The sequence below is a fragment of the Hemicordylus capensis genome, chromosome 1, assembly GCF_027244095.1.
Source record: "Hemicordylus capensis ecotype Gifberg chromosome 1, rHemCap1.1.pri, whole genome shotgun sequence".
In the NCBI taxonomy this organism is placed as follows: domain Eukaryota; kingdom Metazoa; phylum Chordata; class Lepidosauria; order Squamata; family Cordylidae; genus Hemicordylus; species Hemicordylus capensis.
In genome coordinates, this window is record NC_069657.1 from 374,523,079 (window position 1) to 374,538,443 (window position 15,365).

General features: G+C 40.8%; 1 protein-coding gene across 22 annotated transcripts in view; it reads left to right on the top strand.

Annotated features, from left to right (window-relative positions):
- The window catches only part of AFDN (afadin, adherens junction formation factor), a 180,365-nt gene that overhangs the window by 132,887 nt on the left and 32,113 nt on the right, over positions 1-15,365 (top strand). For all 22 annotated transcript variants that reach the window (XR_008316302.1, XM_053296599.1, XM_053296610.1 and 19 more), the window contains 2 exons: positions 13,554-13,619; positions 13,745-13,818. Coding sequence is in view for 21 of the 22 variants with exons in the window: in XM_053296599.1 (XP_053152574.1) it covers positions 13,554-13,619; positions 13,745-13,818 (140 nt within the window). In the remaining variant the exon portion in view is untranslated. The remainder of the gene's footprint in view (positions 1-13,553; positions 13,620-13,744; positions 13,819-15,365) is intronic.

The window sequence follows — 15,365 nt, forward strand, 5'->3', positions numbered from 1 at the left end:
GAACAAAAATAGCTCTTAACAGTAGTTTTGAGGAGGAAAACAACTGTTCTCTCTAAGGTTTACAAAGAAATTGGATAATTTTTATTCTTCTTTTGTTGCTATTCCCAGTCTTCTTCGGTTTACGGCTGCAATTTCTGACCCAGCAAGTGAATGCCTGCTTCCAGTTATGTATGGTTTTGGACATTCATTCTTGAAAAATATACCACAGAGCTGGAAAATCTGTGGAAAATGGCAACGAAAATGATCAAGGGGTTAGAACTCTGTTTCTATGAGGAAAGACTAAACCTATACAGTAGCAGTCTTTCTATAGTTTTAGTTTTATTTTTTAAGTGTCTTTTTATGGCCTACTTAAGGGAGCAGGCAGGCTTCTAAGTGGGAGGGGCACAGATAGGGGAAGATAGATAGATAGATAGATTTTCTCCCTATAATAATACTAGATCTCTAGCTCACCCAATGAAGTAGGCTCAGAATAGACAAAAGAAAATACAGAACAGAATTAAATGATGAAGGTTTTTACCACAAGATGTGATGACTAATGGCTTAGATGGCTTCTTGGGAGAGTAGACACATCAGAAATAGTTTCAGCAGAAATAACTACAACCTATAAGTGCCTTCTCTGTAGTCGCCTCTCTTCTTTGAAACATTCTCTCCCCCCCCCGATTCGTTCAGCCCCCTCCTAAGTGACTTTTAAGGCCCTTCTCAAGACCTACCTTTTTTGCCAGCGTTTTGCCCTTTAATTTTTTTCATTTCATGTTTAATTATTGTTGTTCACCACCTAGAGTCTTTGGAGGAGGCAGCATGCAAGAAATTTTTAATAAGTAACTGTAGTCTCTAAATGGAGCCTCTGTTATCAAAGCTAACATATCCCTGTGAGCAAAATGCTGGGGGCAAATGGGAGGGTTGCTACCTTCATGCTTTGTTTGTAAGCTCCAAATACCACTTGCAGAGAAGCAGTGGCAGGAGAGGGAGCATGCTTTCATATCCTGGTTATGTGGCTTTTGTGGCCTTTGGTGGGCCACTGTATGAATCGGGGAGTTGGATTAGATAGATATTGGGTCTGATCCAGCAAGGCTGTTACTGTGTTCTTATCTTGCACAACAGTAGAACCAGGGGTCATCACATGAAACTGATTGCCAGGAAATTTAGGATTGACAAAAGGAAGTACTTTCCTTTACTTGATTAAATTTACAGTCATTGACCAAGACATAAACATTGATACATACATATTACAGTGAACAATAATAATTTATAAATAAATAAATAACCTATCGGCGAACAAAGATCTTCAAATATTGATAGCAACATAACAAAATTCAGCTGTTACATAGGAAACAAATGAGTTTGTATCAGAAAGTAGAAAACTAACAAGCAAGTCATCTGATTCCCCTTCCAATCTGATTTTCACACAGTACATAATTAATCTATGGAATCCTCTGCCATGGGATGTCGTGATGGCTTTAAGCAGGGCTTATACAAATTCATGGAGGACAAGTTATTGGCTGCCTCCATGTTCAAAGCTTCCCCAGAAGCATTGGACTGGCTACTTGTGCATACAATGCTGAACTAAATCTGACACCTTTGGGTCAGATCAAAGTTGTTCTTGCCACCTTATGTTTTTACTGCTGAAGTACAAGAGGAGAGTTATGTGGTAGTTCAGCTGCCATCTTTAGGGCAAATGATACAGAACCATTTAGCTCTGCTCCTGCTTGCCACTGAAAATTATCATCTGGCCCTTCTGATTCACTTGACTGGCTGTGAGTGTTAAAACATTGCTAAACCCACAGCCACATAAGTAGCTTTTTGTATGCCATACAAGGGGCCACCATCAGTTCTATCTTCCTTTCCACCCGCTTTGCACCCTGTAAAAGCATAAAAGCAGCTCAGGAGATTGGCAAGTACTTCTGCACAGTAATGCTAATGGTTACTGCTGTGCTGGCATTGATGAAGAATCTGAATCCTTACACTCAGTCCTGTAAGGCACTTCCTGTGCAAACCATTGGGAGCAGCTGCAATATAAAGGTATTAAGAGACCTAAACCACCTAGAGCTGTACATAGGCGGTATAAAAATATGATAAACGAACAGACTTCTCATCTTTTCAGGCGTTTTAAGTTCATAATTACGGTTCTTTTTTTTCATATTTGAGGTGAAAATTCAAAAACTTTGTACAAGTGTTACTTGCCTGAGTGTAGCCTGAGATTAGCATAGCCTGAGATTTGACAGATGAATGTTGGAAGGACGGAGCTTTTGAGCCTTGACCCAAAACTAGTCCCAGGAGCAGAGTCCAAAGCAAACTCATATAAAAATTTGGTGTTTTCAAACTAATCCAACAATATTTCCAAAATGATGTTGCAGAAACTTCAAGTTAACTATATAATAAGCATTGCCCACCTATCTAGGAAAGGCAAACATAAATCAGCAGTGGAACTGGCAGAGGGGCTTGGACTTGAAATTCAAAGGTTTCCTGTTAACTAATTGAGCTTCGGCTGGTCTACAGCCAACTGAGGGGTGGGGAAGATGACAACAAATCTAATAAATAAATACAAATCTAAATAAATAAATAAATAAATCATTGTGGTACTAGAACAAACAAGGCCAGAACTTCAACCATGGGACTTCATTCTGACTTCGATGCTTCCGATAATATATAATTTGCATATAGTTAGAACAGCTGTTTAGTGTAATAGTAGTGAACATAGGAAGCTTCCTTATACAGAGTCAGACCATTGGTCCATCTAGCTCAGTATTTTTATTTATTTATTTATTTATTTTATTTTTACATTTCTATACTGCCTTTCGTTAAAAACACAACCCCAAGGCGGTTTACAAAAATTAAAACATACAATAAAAAGCAATAAAAAACATCAAGCTAAAAACATATAAAAACAGCCATAAAAACAATACAGCAGATAAAAACACACAGAAGCCGCAGTAAAATTATGTTAAAAGCCTGGGTAAAAAGCCAAGTCTTTACAAGCTTTCTAAAAGCCGTGATGGAGTCCGAGGAACGAATGGCCACTGGGAGAGCATTCCAGAGTCTAGGAGCAGCAACAGAGAAGGCCCTGTCCCGAGTGCACAACAGCCTGGCCTCCCTCATTGTTGGCACCCGGAGCAGGGCCCCCTCAGATGTCCTCGTCAGGCGGGCAGCAACCCTTTGGAGCAGGCGGTCCCTCAAATACCCCGGGCCCAAACCGTTTAGGGCTTTAAAGGTCAAAACCAGCACCTTGAATTGGACCCGGAAACGAACCGGCAGCCAGTGCAGCTCTTTCAAAATGGGGGTGATATGTTCCCAACGGGCAGCTCCGGATAAAACCCTCGCTGCCGCGTTTTGCACTAGCTGCAGTTTCCGGATATTCTTCAAGAGCAGCCCCACGTAGAGCACGTTACAGTAATCCAGCCGCGATGTGACTAAGGCGTGGGTAACGGTGGCCAGATCTGCCTTCTCGAGAAAGGGACGCAGCTGGCGCACCAGCCAAAGCTGTGCAAAGGCACCCCTGGCCACTGCCTCCACCTGAGCTTCCAAAAGCAGAGCCGGGTCCAGTAGTACCCCCAAGCTGTGTACTTGCTCCTTCAAGGGGAGTGCAACCCCATCCAGAACCGGTAGAATCGCCTCATCCCGATTGGCTCTCCTACTGACCAACATTACCTCCATCTTATCCGGATTCAATTTCAGTTTGTTAGCCCACATCCAACCCATCATGGCCTCCAGTCCCCCGATTCAGGACATCTACCGCCTCCCTAGGATCAGATGACAAGGAGAGATAGAGCTGAGTGTCATCCGCATATTGCTGACAACTCAGTCCAAGTCCCCGGATGACCTCTCCCAGCGGCTTCATGTAAATGTTAAACAGCATGGGGGACAAGACTGATCCCTGCGGGACCCCACAGGCCAACGGCCACAGGGCCGAGCAGTAGTCCCCCAGCACCACCTTCTGGACCCGCCCCCCAAGAAAGGACTGGAACCACTGCAACACAGTGCCTCCGATTCCCATACTCGAGAGGCGGCCCAGAAGGATACCATGGTCGATGGTATCGAACGCCACCGAGAGGTCCAGCAGAACCAACAGGGACGCACTCCCCCTGTCTAGTTCCCGGCGTAGGTCATCCACTAGAGCGACCAAGGCAGTCTCAGTCCCATACCCAGGGCGGAAGCCAGATTGAAAAGCCAGTATTGTCTATGTCAGGCCTGCTAAACCCCTACCCAGCTGTTTTTGAACTACAACTCCCATAATTCCCAGACCCAGTGTCCAGTAGCCAGGGATTATGGGAATTGTGGTCCAACATCTACAGGAGGGCCGAGGTTGAGTAGCCCTGGTTTATACAGACTGGCAGTGGGTTCTCTAAAGTTGTAGGCAGGAATGTCTCTCAGCCCTATCTTTGAAATGCCAGGGAGAGAACTTGGAACCTTCTCTTCTCAGAGCGGCCCCATCCCCTATGGGGAATATCTTACAGGGCTCACATGTGTAGCCTCCCATTCAAATGCAAACCAGGACAGACCCTGCTTGGCAAAGGGGACAATTCATGCTTGTTACCACAAGACCAGCTCTCCTCCCATAAGGGATGGAGAATATAGCCACGCTGATCTGAGAGTCAGTAGCTGTATTTCTCATAGCACAGAGTAAACTGTCCACCCTTGGTGTAGTGATTTTCAGGAGCAGCCGCCTTGCTGACACTTCACTCCTGTTGCAGGAATTTCTGTAATGATAACATTTATTTTACCAGTAGTACTCTGTTGCTGGTAGTGGTTGAATAGCCTGAAGGGTCAGGGGGCAGCACTACGAAGAGACTGAGGGCAGAATGTAGTGCTCTAAGCCTGAAAGATGTTTTGATGTTAAAACGCTGCCCGACTCCCAGCCACACTGTGGTTACATTTTATGAAATCCAGATGATTTGGAAGCAGCGTATGCATACAGTTTACTTAAAAAATATATCGGGGGGGGGGGGTGAGGGGAGGGGTTAGCATATGACTTCTTCCCATCTGTGGGCCAGCACATTACTTCCTGTTTAATTTGGATTTTCTGTATCTTGTACAAAAGGCCGCCTTGATCTTACTAGGCAGCATCAAAAGTTTAATCAAGCTCTTAATGTTAAAAGAAAGGCAGAGTAGCTTAACTGTCAGAATATTGTAGGTTATAGCTAGTGTTTATAAATGCTATGCAGTGTCATAGGATCCAGTTTATCTTGCTGGGTGTTTTGGAAAATCTGGCAGGCTGACGTGTTGGTTGTAGTTGAAAGCTGAGAAAGAAGTGAATAGTTGCATTTCTGGAGTTAAAATGTGGTTTTCTGTTGTTGGAAGAACAGAATCCTTGGTAAGTCTGTTCCGAGAATGTTTTGTATAAAACTTTAAATACTGATCTAGTACTTTATCCTGTGTTTTGGTCTGTTTAAAATTATCACTAATTACATGTCCATGTAACAATACTTATTGTAGCATGCAACTAAGTATTTGTAATGGAATTTTCAAAGTTAGCACAAGAAAATTGTGTTGAACCTCTTCATCATTTGTGCTTTAATAGTGGCGTTGCAAACTTTAAACTTCTGTAGTTTATCAGTAACAGTTGTTGCACATAGTATTGCAAGATCATGAATAACTTATGATATGCACTCCTACTGCTTATACTATCTGGCTATAATCCAGAAGACACTCTAAAAGCTTGGTTTTGTATTTATGAAGAATTTTAAGAATAAATTAAAGCTGACATGATAAACAGTAAATAACATAATTAACAAACCTCTGAAAATTTATTCCTGCTCATGTAGTACTTCCTTTGTTTAATTAGTTTAAAGAGATTTAAATGTCATCTGGATTGCTATAGTGTTTTTTTTTAAAGTATGATTTAAAAATATCTTGACAAGAGACCAACAGATGGTTTAGAGGCTAGTTGACATAAACATAGTATTGTTGTTTGAAACCAGTATTTTTGTATTGTCTGTCAGTATTCAGCAGAAGAAAAACTCAAAATATTTGGAGTACAATAGTTTTTTCATGGTTATACTTGATATTGGAAAGTAAAACCCAATCACGGTTTCAAATGGTGGTGGAAAATATCTGTGCAGTTGGACTGTTCCTGAATGACACACTGTGAAGAAAACTTTTGGTCTAGGAAGACACAATTTCAAAAGCATTTATTTATATATACCAGCTTAAACTGAATTTCTCAACAGTCACTTTAAACAAAAAAGACACACACACTCACACATACCCATTTTTAAGTGTATAGTTGATGGTCATGATCTTCCAGAATTAGGCACATTTAAGCAGCTAACTCTGTACTAGATTTCAATGTAATTTAAATATGCTCTTTATATCAAGGCAGGATAAAAAGAAGACTAATGCTTGATTCTTTGCAACCTTCAAAACTCTGCGCTGGCACTTGGGGGTGGGTAGTTTTTGCCAATCTTGGCTTCCCTCTGAAGCTCACTGTGCCTCCCCAAAATATGTCCCTGAGGATCACCCATCCCCCGTAGTGTCAGCACAGCATTAGTCTGGATGTCAGCCAGTATTTTACTTCTAAGTAACTCCTTCCTCCTAGCTTACCTTGCTTGAAATTTTAAAACATGGGGATGTTTGAGTGGCTAATATTGTCACATTATACTGGTAAGCAGTCTTGCATCACTCTCATGCTGCTGTGTCTCATATAAGCTGTTACGGGAGAGTCACTTGGGAAAAGAAATGGGCTGATTACAAGGAGGCAAGGTTATTTCTTGCCTGAAAACAAATATTTACAAACTTTTATTATTTTCTGGGTTGAACATTTTTTCAGCTTTAACAGCCCATTTTTTCATTTTTAATAGCCCATATTGCTTGTGGGCTATACTCCTCTTGGGAAGCACTGAGATGTCACTCAGTCATGGGTTTCATTATAATTTCTTTTTTTAAGGTAAACTGCACAAGGATGCAAATTGTCCACCTGGCAATTAGATGTCAAATACTTTTCTCTCTCTTCTGTATAGTCAAAGGTTATGTAGCATTTCATACATGTATAAATGATGGGTTGCAACCATAGTTAGGTTCAAGCAATAGAGGAAGTTCAAAGGATCATCTCTCTCTGTTCCCCACTGCAGCACCCTGTACATCCCTCTATCTGGTGCTGGGGGCTGCAGAATCCTAGGAGAAATCTGTTTTCTCTCCCATATAGCTCCCTGCATTGCATCCCATGTTGTCTCCAAGCCTGACTTCTCATGAGGTTCATGGACCTGCAGTGGAGGCAAGGAAGTTCCCTTTCATTCCCATTGTTGCAAGTGCCTAACTGTGCATGTAACCCAGTGTATACAGAAGCAGTTAAAGAATAGTGGCTCCTCCTAAAATGATATACTCCATTACTGCAAATTTTGAGCTTCAATCCCACCACCACCACCCAACCCCAATGACTGACACATCTATTTATCTATCACATTTATAGACCACCCCATCCAAAGGCTCTGGGCAGTGCACAAGTTTAAAGAACCATAAAACAAACACCATCTAAAACACACTACTTAAAACAATTTAAAAACAAGTCCAATCAAAATAGCCCCAAACAATTTAAAAACCTTGGAAGGCCAAGCCAAACAAATAAGTTTTCAGGGCTCTCTTAAAGGCCAACAGCGAGTGCAGTGATCTACCGGTAGGGGTGTGCACAGTCCGGAATTGCCCCGGTCCGGCACGGGGGGGACTGTTACTTTAAGAGGGGGGGTGGTAGTACTTACCCTCCCCCCCCCCCCGCCGCTCTTCCTCCTCCAGTGCTGGTCCTTTGAAAAATCTTCTTGGGGCGGCAGAGTTCCTCCCTGCCGCCCCTGCCCCCGTCGTTGTTCCTTAAAGGTTAAAGAGAGTAGAGCTAGCGGCGCGCATGCTCCCTTCGTGGCGCGTGCTTGTATTTGTCGCTGGCGCGCGCGTGCCACATACATGATGTATGCAGCATATACGCGCGCGTGCCAGCAACAAAGACAAGCGTGCGCGCCGCGAAGGGAGCATGCGCGCCGCTAGCTCTACTCTCTTTAACCTTTAAGGAACAACGACGGGGGCAGGGGCGGCAGGGAGGAACTCTGCTGCCCCAAGAAGATTTTTCAAAGGACCAGCGCTGGAGGAGGAAGAGCGACGGGGGGGGAGGGGTAAGTACTACCACCACCACCCCCGCTTAAAGTAACAGTACCCCGCCCATCCAAAACTCTGGACCGCCGGACTTCCGAACCGGTCCGGAGGGCTTTTCCATTGCGCCAGACCAAAACCATGCACACTACTCTCTACCGGGAGTGCATTCCATAGGCCAGGAGCAGCTACAGAGAAGACCTGGTTCCAAGTTGCCACCAGAGGTACCAGTGGTAACTGGAGACAGACCTCTCCAGGTGATCTCAATGTGTCGTGGGGATCATACAGAAGAAGGCACTCTCTAAGGTAGCACCTCACATGCATGTTGAGGAATGGGCTACTCCATAACACTGCTCATTTGTTTTAAAACACGTCCATCTGTAATGACAAAATGTGTTAAGCAAGCAGTTCTCACTGAAAATTGACTGCCATATCATCAACTAATACTCGGTGGTCTATAAAAAAAAGTACAAGACTTTGTTGCACCCATTTAGAATTCTCAGTCCTAATGCTTTAAGAGCTACAAATTCATGACAGGATACTTGCACATCTGTCTTAATAGACCTTCGTATAAACCCCAAGTGTAGCAGAAGTAACGTTTTGTTAAGAATTGAGAAGTTGGAAAGAAGGAAGGAAGTGTGGAAGGTTAGATGCTATCAATTTATGAATTGTGTTATCTGGAATTTTGCATTCAAGCTTTCCACAGAAAGTTTTGAAACAAGGTTGCACAAATGTTAAATTAGGTTTTATTGGTGGTTTTAAATTCCCTGGTTGACATCCAGACTAAATTATTCATGAATAGTCCCATTAGTGGGACAAGTTAGTCATAACTAACATGTTCCATTAATTTTAGTGGGGCTACTGATATGCAACTCTTAAATTTTGGCCTCTTACAGTATTTACAGGATAGTCCTGATATTGCATAGCACTGAAAAATTTAGAAATTATGGGAAACCATTAGCCTATCTGCTGTTGGAAGTCCTTTTAATATAGAAAAATGCATTGGTCAGAAATGAAGGGTTTGTATTGGAATAATCATGCTTTCACTATTGCAATCCACAAGATGTCAATTCCGTACAACTCTTAGGAAACTCCTGTTAATTTCAGTGGGGCTTCTGCAGGGGAAGTGTCTGGTGGTTTTTGTCCATAACCAAAATAACCAGAGAGTCAGTGTGTAGAAGGATGAGTTTAATAGCTATATTAATACTAGGTATTAATGGAATCTTTCATTATGTAGTGTCAATTTCTAAAGAAGGTTTCAGAACCAGAGAATCTTTGAAAAGAAACTTTCCTAAAAATGTAGAAGTTAATTACTTGCCTTTTCTGTATTGTTTTGTAAGTGCTCAGCTAACATTCATAACACATTGGGTGGGTGGGTGGGACTCTAGGATTTCACTTGTTTCAGTGATTTCATTCTGAAATCAAAGATGAAACTTTTGTGCATAGTCATGAAGGTATGGCAAATTCTTATTGTTGGTATTGACCATTGGTATAAACATCCTCTGAATCATTGAAGTCCTTCCAAAAAGATGACACAGCAATCTTTTTAGCATAGGCATTTTAGTAGGCATTTTCGTCTGCTTATCTGGATTAGCAAAGAGTGAGACATAAAGTAGGAAAAACAAAGCCTAGATGTGTGTGTGATATGTGGACTGTGCTACATTTGATTAAGCAAAGTGGCTTCAGTCACAAGTAAACAAAACAGCTTTATGTACAACAAACTGGTTCATCTTCATATATATTCCAAGATTAAAAGAGTCTAGGCTGTAGAATGCATACTAAAATGATAAATTTGCAAAGTGAAACCTATGGGCTGAAACCTTGATTTTTGTAAGTGAAATCCAATTGTCTGAAAAATTAAGACTACTTTAATAAGTAAGTAAAATAACTTTTTAAAAAGCTCTTACCAAACTTGAGCAAACGTGTTTCAATATTAAAACATCTGCGGCAAATCAAAGGAGCATCTGGAGGGCAGGTGGAGAGTGGTGCAGAGGAGGCCAGGCATGCGGACACAGGGATGCCTGGGGGATGTAGCTTCTCCCAGAGGAAGGCTCCTCCCCTATTTTTAGTTTAGCTGAGGTGAGGTTATTTATTCCTCCAGCACACTGCTGCCCACGGCAGCTTACAATAACAGCATAAAAACATAAAATCCCAGATTTTAAAAGAGAGTAAAGTACAATAAGACAGTGGGTCATCCTAAAACACACAATAAAAAACAGAGCAGATAAAAGCAGAACAGCAGCCGATATTAAGACAATATGATTATCATATCTTGGTGTAGTTGTGCAAGCATCAGGCAGTAGGGATGTGCATGGAACCAGCACCCTTCGAGCCCATGGTGGGGAGCGTAGCTTTAAGGACAAGAGAGGTGCATTTACACCTGCCCAGGCTTTTCCCTCTGGTGGTCTGTGTATAAATTGTTCAACAGGGCAGCAGTGTGCCTCCTTGCCACCCTGTTGATCCCCTAGCCAGAAGTGCCCACGTGCGCCCACGCATTGCAGGACTCTGCTTGGAAGTGAGTGTCACAAAAGTAGAAGTGGGTCGGTGGCTTAGTATTTTTGAATTGTGGTTAGTTCAAATTTCATCCTACTTGGCCTAGTTCCTTTGGTATTACTAAATAAATTTTCATTTTGCTGGAAATGTTCATTAGAAAGGAAACTGTCCTTACAGCTTCTCCTTAGACTTTCTTGAATCAATGGGCTATGAAAGGGCTAGATTAATGATGAAACAGCAAATGGATAATATGGAACTGCAAATAGAATTGAGGCATGTGACCACGTCTGTGGTGTTGGGCATGCAGGTTTTTAACATCAAGCCTGTCAGGTACCGTGGTCAGATTACTCTTCCCAAATATCATACAGCTTTTTCGTTAGCCCATTTAGATACATTGTGCAGTATACAAATATTTGTTTTACAGCTGTGCTTGAGGGAAGATTTTAAAAGTTTCTGTATGCAGAACGTCTATGTCTGTGTAACACAGGAAATGTTGAAACAGCTCATTTTTTGTTATACTTCAATTTTTATAATGATATTTGTAGTTATTATTTGCTGCTTTTAAAAAAGATTGTCCAGGGTGTTCTGATGATATTTATGTAAGTTATCTTACATAAGAATTTAGATTAGAATTATGTTAGTATTATTTTGTCTTTCTTACTTTCTCTGATCTATGATCACATCCAGTCTTTAAAGGCTTCTTTTAAAAGGAGGGTTTAAAAGTTTTGTGTGGTTTTTTTTTTTTTAAACTAAGCCAAGAGACAGAAGGACAAAGCCCTTCTGGGAGGGCATTTCAAAGAAAAAGAGCCACAAAATGGTGGCCAGAAATGACCTCGGAGGTCATTTCCAGCCACCCCGAACCCACGGATATGTAGAATTAACCCTTTTAAAATGACCAACACCTCACGTATGCCAAGGTTGGGTGTCAATTACATGACTTCAGATACGTGAAACGGCGGGTGTTGGATCCCCAGATAGTGAGGTTTGCCTGTATTGTAAGCCATTTCACACATAACAGAAATTGGCAAATACATGCCTATATACCTAGTGTATCTATGATGTTCCTTGTAATCTGTGTGATTCAATAAAATCTCCTCTTGTATATTCTATGGCGAGCTGTGATTGTTCCCAAATCGCTCTAGCATTGGTATCCAAATCAAAGAGAGTCAAATATGGTTCTTGTGTGAACACTTGAGTGCATGAAAAATGCACTGGCTAACTTTCCTATCATGTAAAGCAATGTAGAGCTTCGTATCTCGCATCATAAAAAAGAGAGTAGAAATGAACCTTTTTACTTCCCAAGCACAATTGTTTATATGTATTGCTCAGCTACATAGTATGACTTAAGTTGTTTGCAAAGTTTTATACTAGCAGCTGACACTTCTGTTACATTAAAGAAGTATTACTTGGGATTAACTACATACTGAACTGACACTAATTTGTTAATCTTCCTAATTACCCTTGTTATGTGATAGATTAAGGAGTTAGAACACATTTTACCCAGAGAACTATCTATTCTGGTTCTATAATTTGCTTTAGTTTTTCCCAATTTTTCCAACGTTATCTCTGATCCTTAAACCTGCACATACCATATTGCTAGTTTTATTGCATCAAGATTTAAATATGCTCAGATATAACTGAGAACTTGCCATTTGGAATGAGTGAAAATGTTTTACTTGTACTAGTTTTTGTTGAAATTTTTAAAAATATTGTGGTCGTGGCTTTCATGTATGAAGACATTTTCATTCAGTTGTCAAGGCTGTCTACCAAATGTGTTTGGGATGTTACCAACAAGAGAAAGAAGTTGAAATAAAGTAGAGAACTGTTCACTTTTGCTGCCATCCACAAATCACTTCCATAAAAGTGGAACAATGATGTTAGTGAGTCTGTACTAGAGCAACTTGAACATAAGAACAGCCCTGTTGGATCACGCACAAGGCCCATCTAGTCCAGCATCCTCTTTCACACAGTGGCCCACCAGATGCCTCTGGGGAGCCCACAGGAAAGAAGTATGTGCATGCCCTCTCTCCTGCTTTTGCTCCCCTGCAACTGGTATTGAAAGGCATTGTGCCTCTGAGGCTGGAGATGGCCCACAGCCCTCAGACTAGTAGCCATTGATAGACTTGTCTTCCATGAATGTATCTAAACCCCTTTAAAGCCATCCAAGCTGGTGGCCATCACCACATCCCATGGCAAGGAATTCCATAGATTAATTATGCGCGGTGTGAAAAAGTACTTCCACTTGTCGGTACTAAATTCCCCATCCTTCAGTTTCATGGGGTGACTCCTGGTTCTAGCATTGTGAGAGAGGGAGAAAAATTTCTCTCTGTCTACCCTCTCCACTCCATGCATAATTTTATACACTTTGATCATGTCTCCCCTTATTTGCCTCTTTTCCAAGGTAAAGAGCACCAGATGCTGTAGCTTAGCCTCATAAGGAAGGTGTTCCAGGCCCCTGATCATTTTGGTTGCCCTCTTCTGCACCTTTTCCAGTTCTACAATATCCTCCTTAAGATAACAAAGCTGTACGCAGTACTCCAGATGTGGCTGCACCATAGATTTGTATAAGGACCTTATAATATTAGCATTTTTTATTTTCAATCTAATTTTCAAACTAATTTCCCCCAAGATTTATTTTTAAAAGTTATTGTGCCAACTACACTGTCTCCATTCCCCAGAAAAACAATCCCTCTGGATTGTTGATTGCATGTTTTATGTAAATAAAAACAAGCTTGTTTTTTAAACTGTTTGTGCTTAATTTATAGTTTTGAGTTGTTTGTAGATCAGCTGTATGTTACTCAGTTGTTAATGTTGCATCAACTCAAATAGTTATACTTCTTTCCTTTGTTTCTAAAAGGTGAGCTCTCCTTTATCACTGAAGTTTGTATGAGGGAAAAAGAAAGAAATTCACTTTTTGTGTCCCTTCCAAACTAGTGTGACGTTTGAGAGCTGTAACTATCAATTTGTAATTAATATTGCATGTTTCTTTCTAGGGTGCTGGTCAAGATAAACTTGGAATCTATGTCAAGTCTGTGGTAAAAGGTGGAGCTGCAGATGTGGTAAGTAATACTTGTAACTGTTCAAACAGGTGACATTTTTATGGTTTTTGAATGTTTCAAAACTCTACTTAGTCTGGCCTGGTTAATCTCATATTGAACACTATAACTTTGTCTTATTAAACTAGGATGGTCGGCTGGCTGCAGGGGATCAGTTGCTTAGTGTGGATGGACGCAGTTTGGTTGGACTATCCCAGGAAAGGTACATCATGCTTTTACGTATTTGTAAATTGCTGGGAACATGAGCGGGTTCCTGTGCATTAGGGCAGAGAAAACACTGAGATTTTGTAGGTTTTATATTCCTTAATTTGTTGACATACTTCATTTTCCTATTCTCCTTGCCCTATCATCATATCAAGTGGATCACAGGACATGCTGTGGATTTTGTCACCTGTCACCTTATCTGAACATGCTTAGCTTTGTGAGAGGATAGTGCTATGACTTAAAATGACTCTGGAAATTTTGAACCATGAACCTTGTCTGGAGACATGTAGGTGTGCCTGCTTCAGGTTCTTTTCAACATGTCTTTCCAGCCATGTGGCACCCAGAAGGCAACATAGACTTAACTGACCAGTTGCACCTTCATCAGAGTCTCGAGTAGGAACTCGAGCCCTTTCCCCAGAGGTATAAAAGTGTTCATGTCTAATATGGCATCAGTCTTCACTAGTTACAGGATCACTGTGAAAGGGGTAGTTGTAGGGGTCAGTAAAAGGCTTTTAAACAAAGTAATTGGCATTTAAGTGATTAGATAGGAGTTTCTCTTCAGTGTTGAACAATTTAATAAGCAAAATCTACTGCTCATAAGGAAGGAGTAGCTGTCTTTCCCAAGTATGTCTGTGCAGTCCTGGATGGTGAAGAGTTCTGAACTCCAGAGTATTTGCTTATTGTCAGCCCTATCAGTGAATTGGGGGACAGGTTTTAATTTTTTGTTAAGGTCTTATTCCTTTACCCTAGTTCAATTAAAATTAACAGTAATTTTAAAAGACAAAAATAGGTAGAGTCACTTGAATTATTTCTACATTTGTAAATAACCTGGATATCTTGTTTTATCTTCTGTTGCAATCATGAGTTGTTCAAACTTATAATGGATATGTTACTTAGGCGTGGGAAGTAGAATCACTCAAAATTTTTAGAGTGTCAGAAGTTAGATAAAAACTTGATTCTCAAAGGGATCCTTTTTCCAAATAATTCTCCTTTAAGCAACTTCTGTCTAGTGTTATCTGGAGAACTTGGGTAGCATTCACTATTGTCCTTAGTCTGAAATAGCATTCTGTTCTCCAAAGGAAGCACACCTGTTGCAGACTAAGAACTGTAGATGCTACCCAGTGGCAATTATTTATGAAAGTTGGCAGTAGTAATAGGCAGTTGTGTTGCAGTCTTTGCAAAGTGCTTATATTTTCAAAGTTTACAACAATGGCAAAGAAAAATATTGTAAAGAGATGCATTATTAAATGGAATGATTTCCATTTTATTTCCTGTTCTTAGTTTGTTTAATTTTAATTTCTGGATTCCAATTCACAAATATGACAAATATTTATATGCTACTTTTCAACAAAAGTTCCCAAAGCGGAGTGGTGTACATGGTTATTTTCATCCTCACAACAACTCTGTAGGTTAGGCTGAGAGAAACATGGCTGGCCCAGAGTCACCCAGAGCGTTTCATGGTTGAATGGGGATTAGAACAGCAATTTAAATAGCATAATTGTATTTTGAAGTAATTTTCTTTTGTGAAAATTGTTTTATCTATTA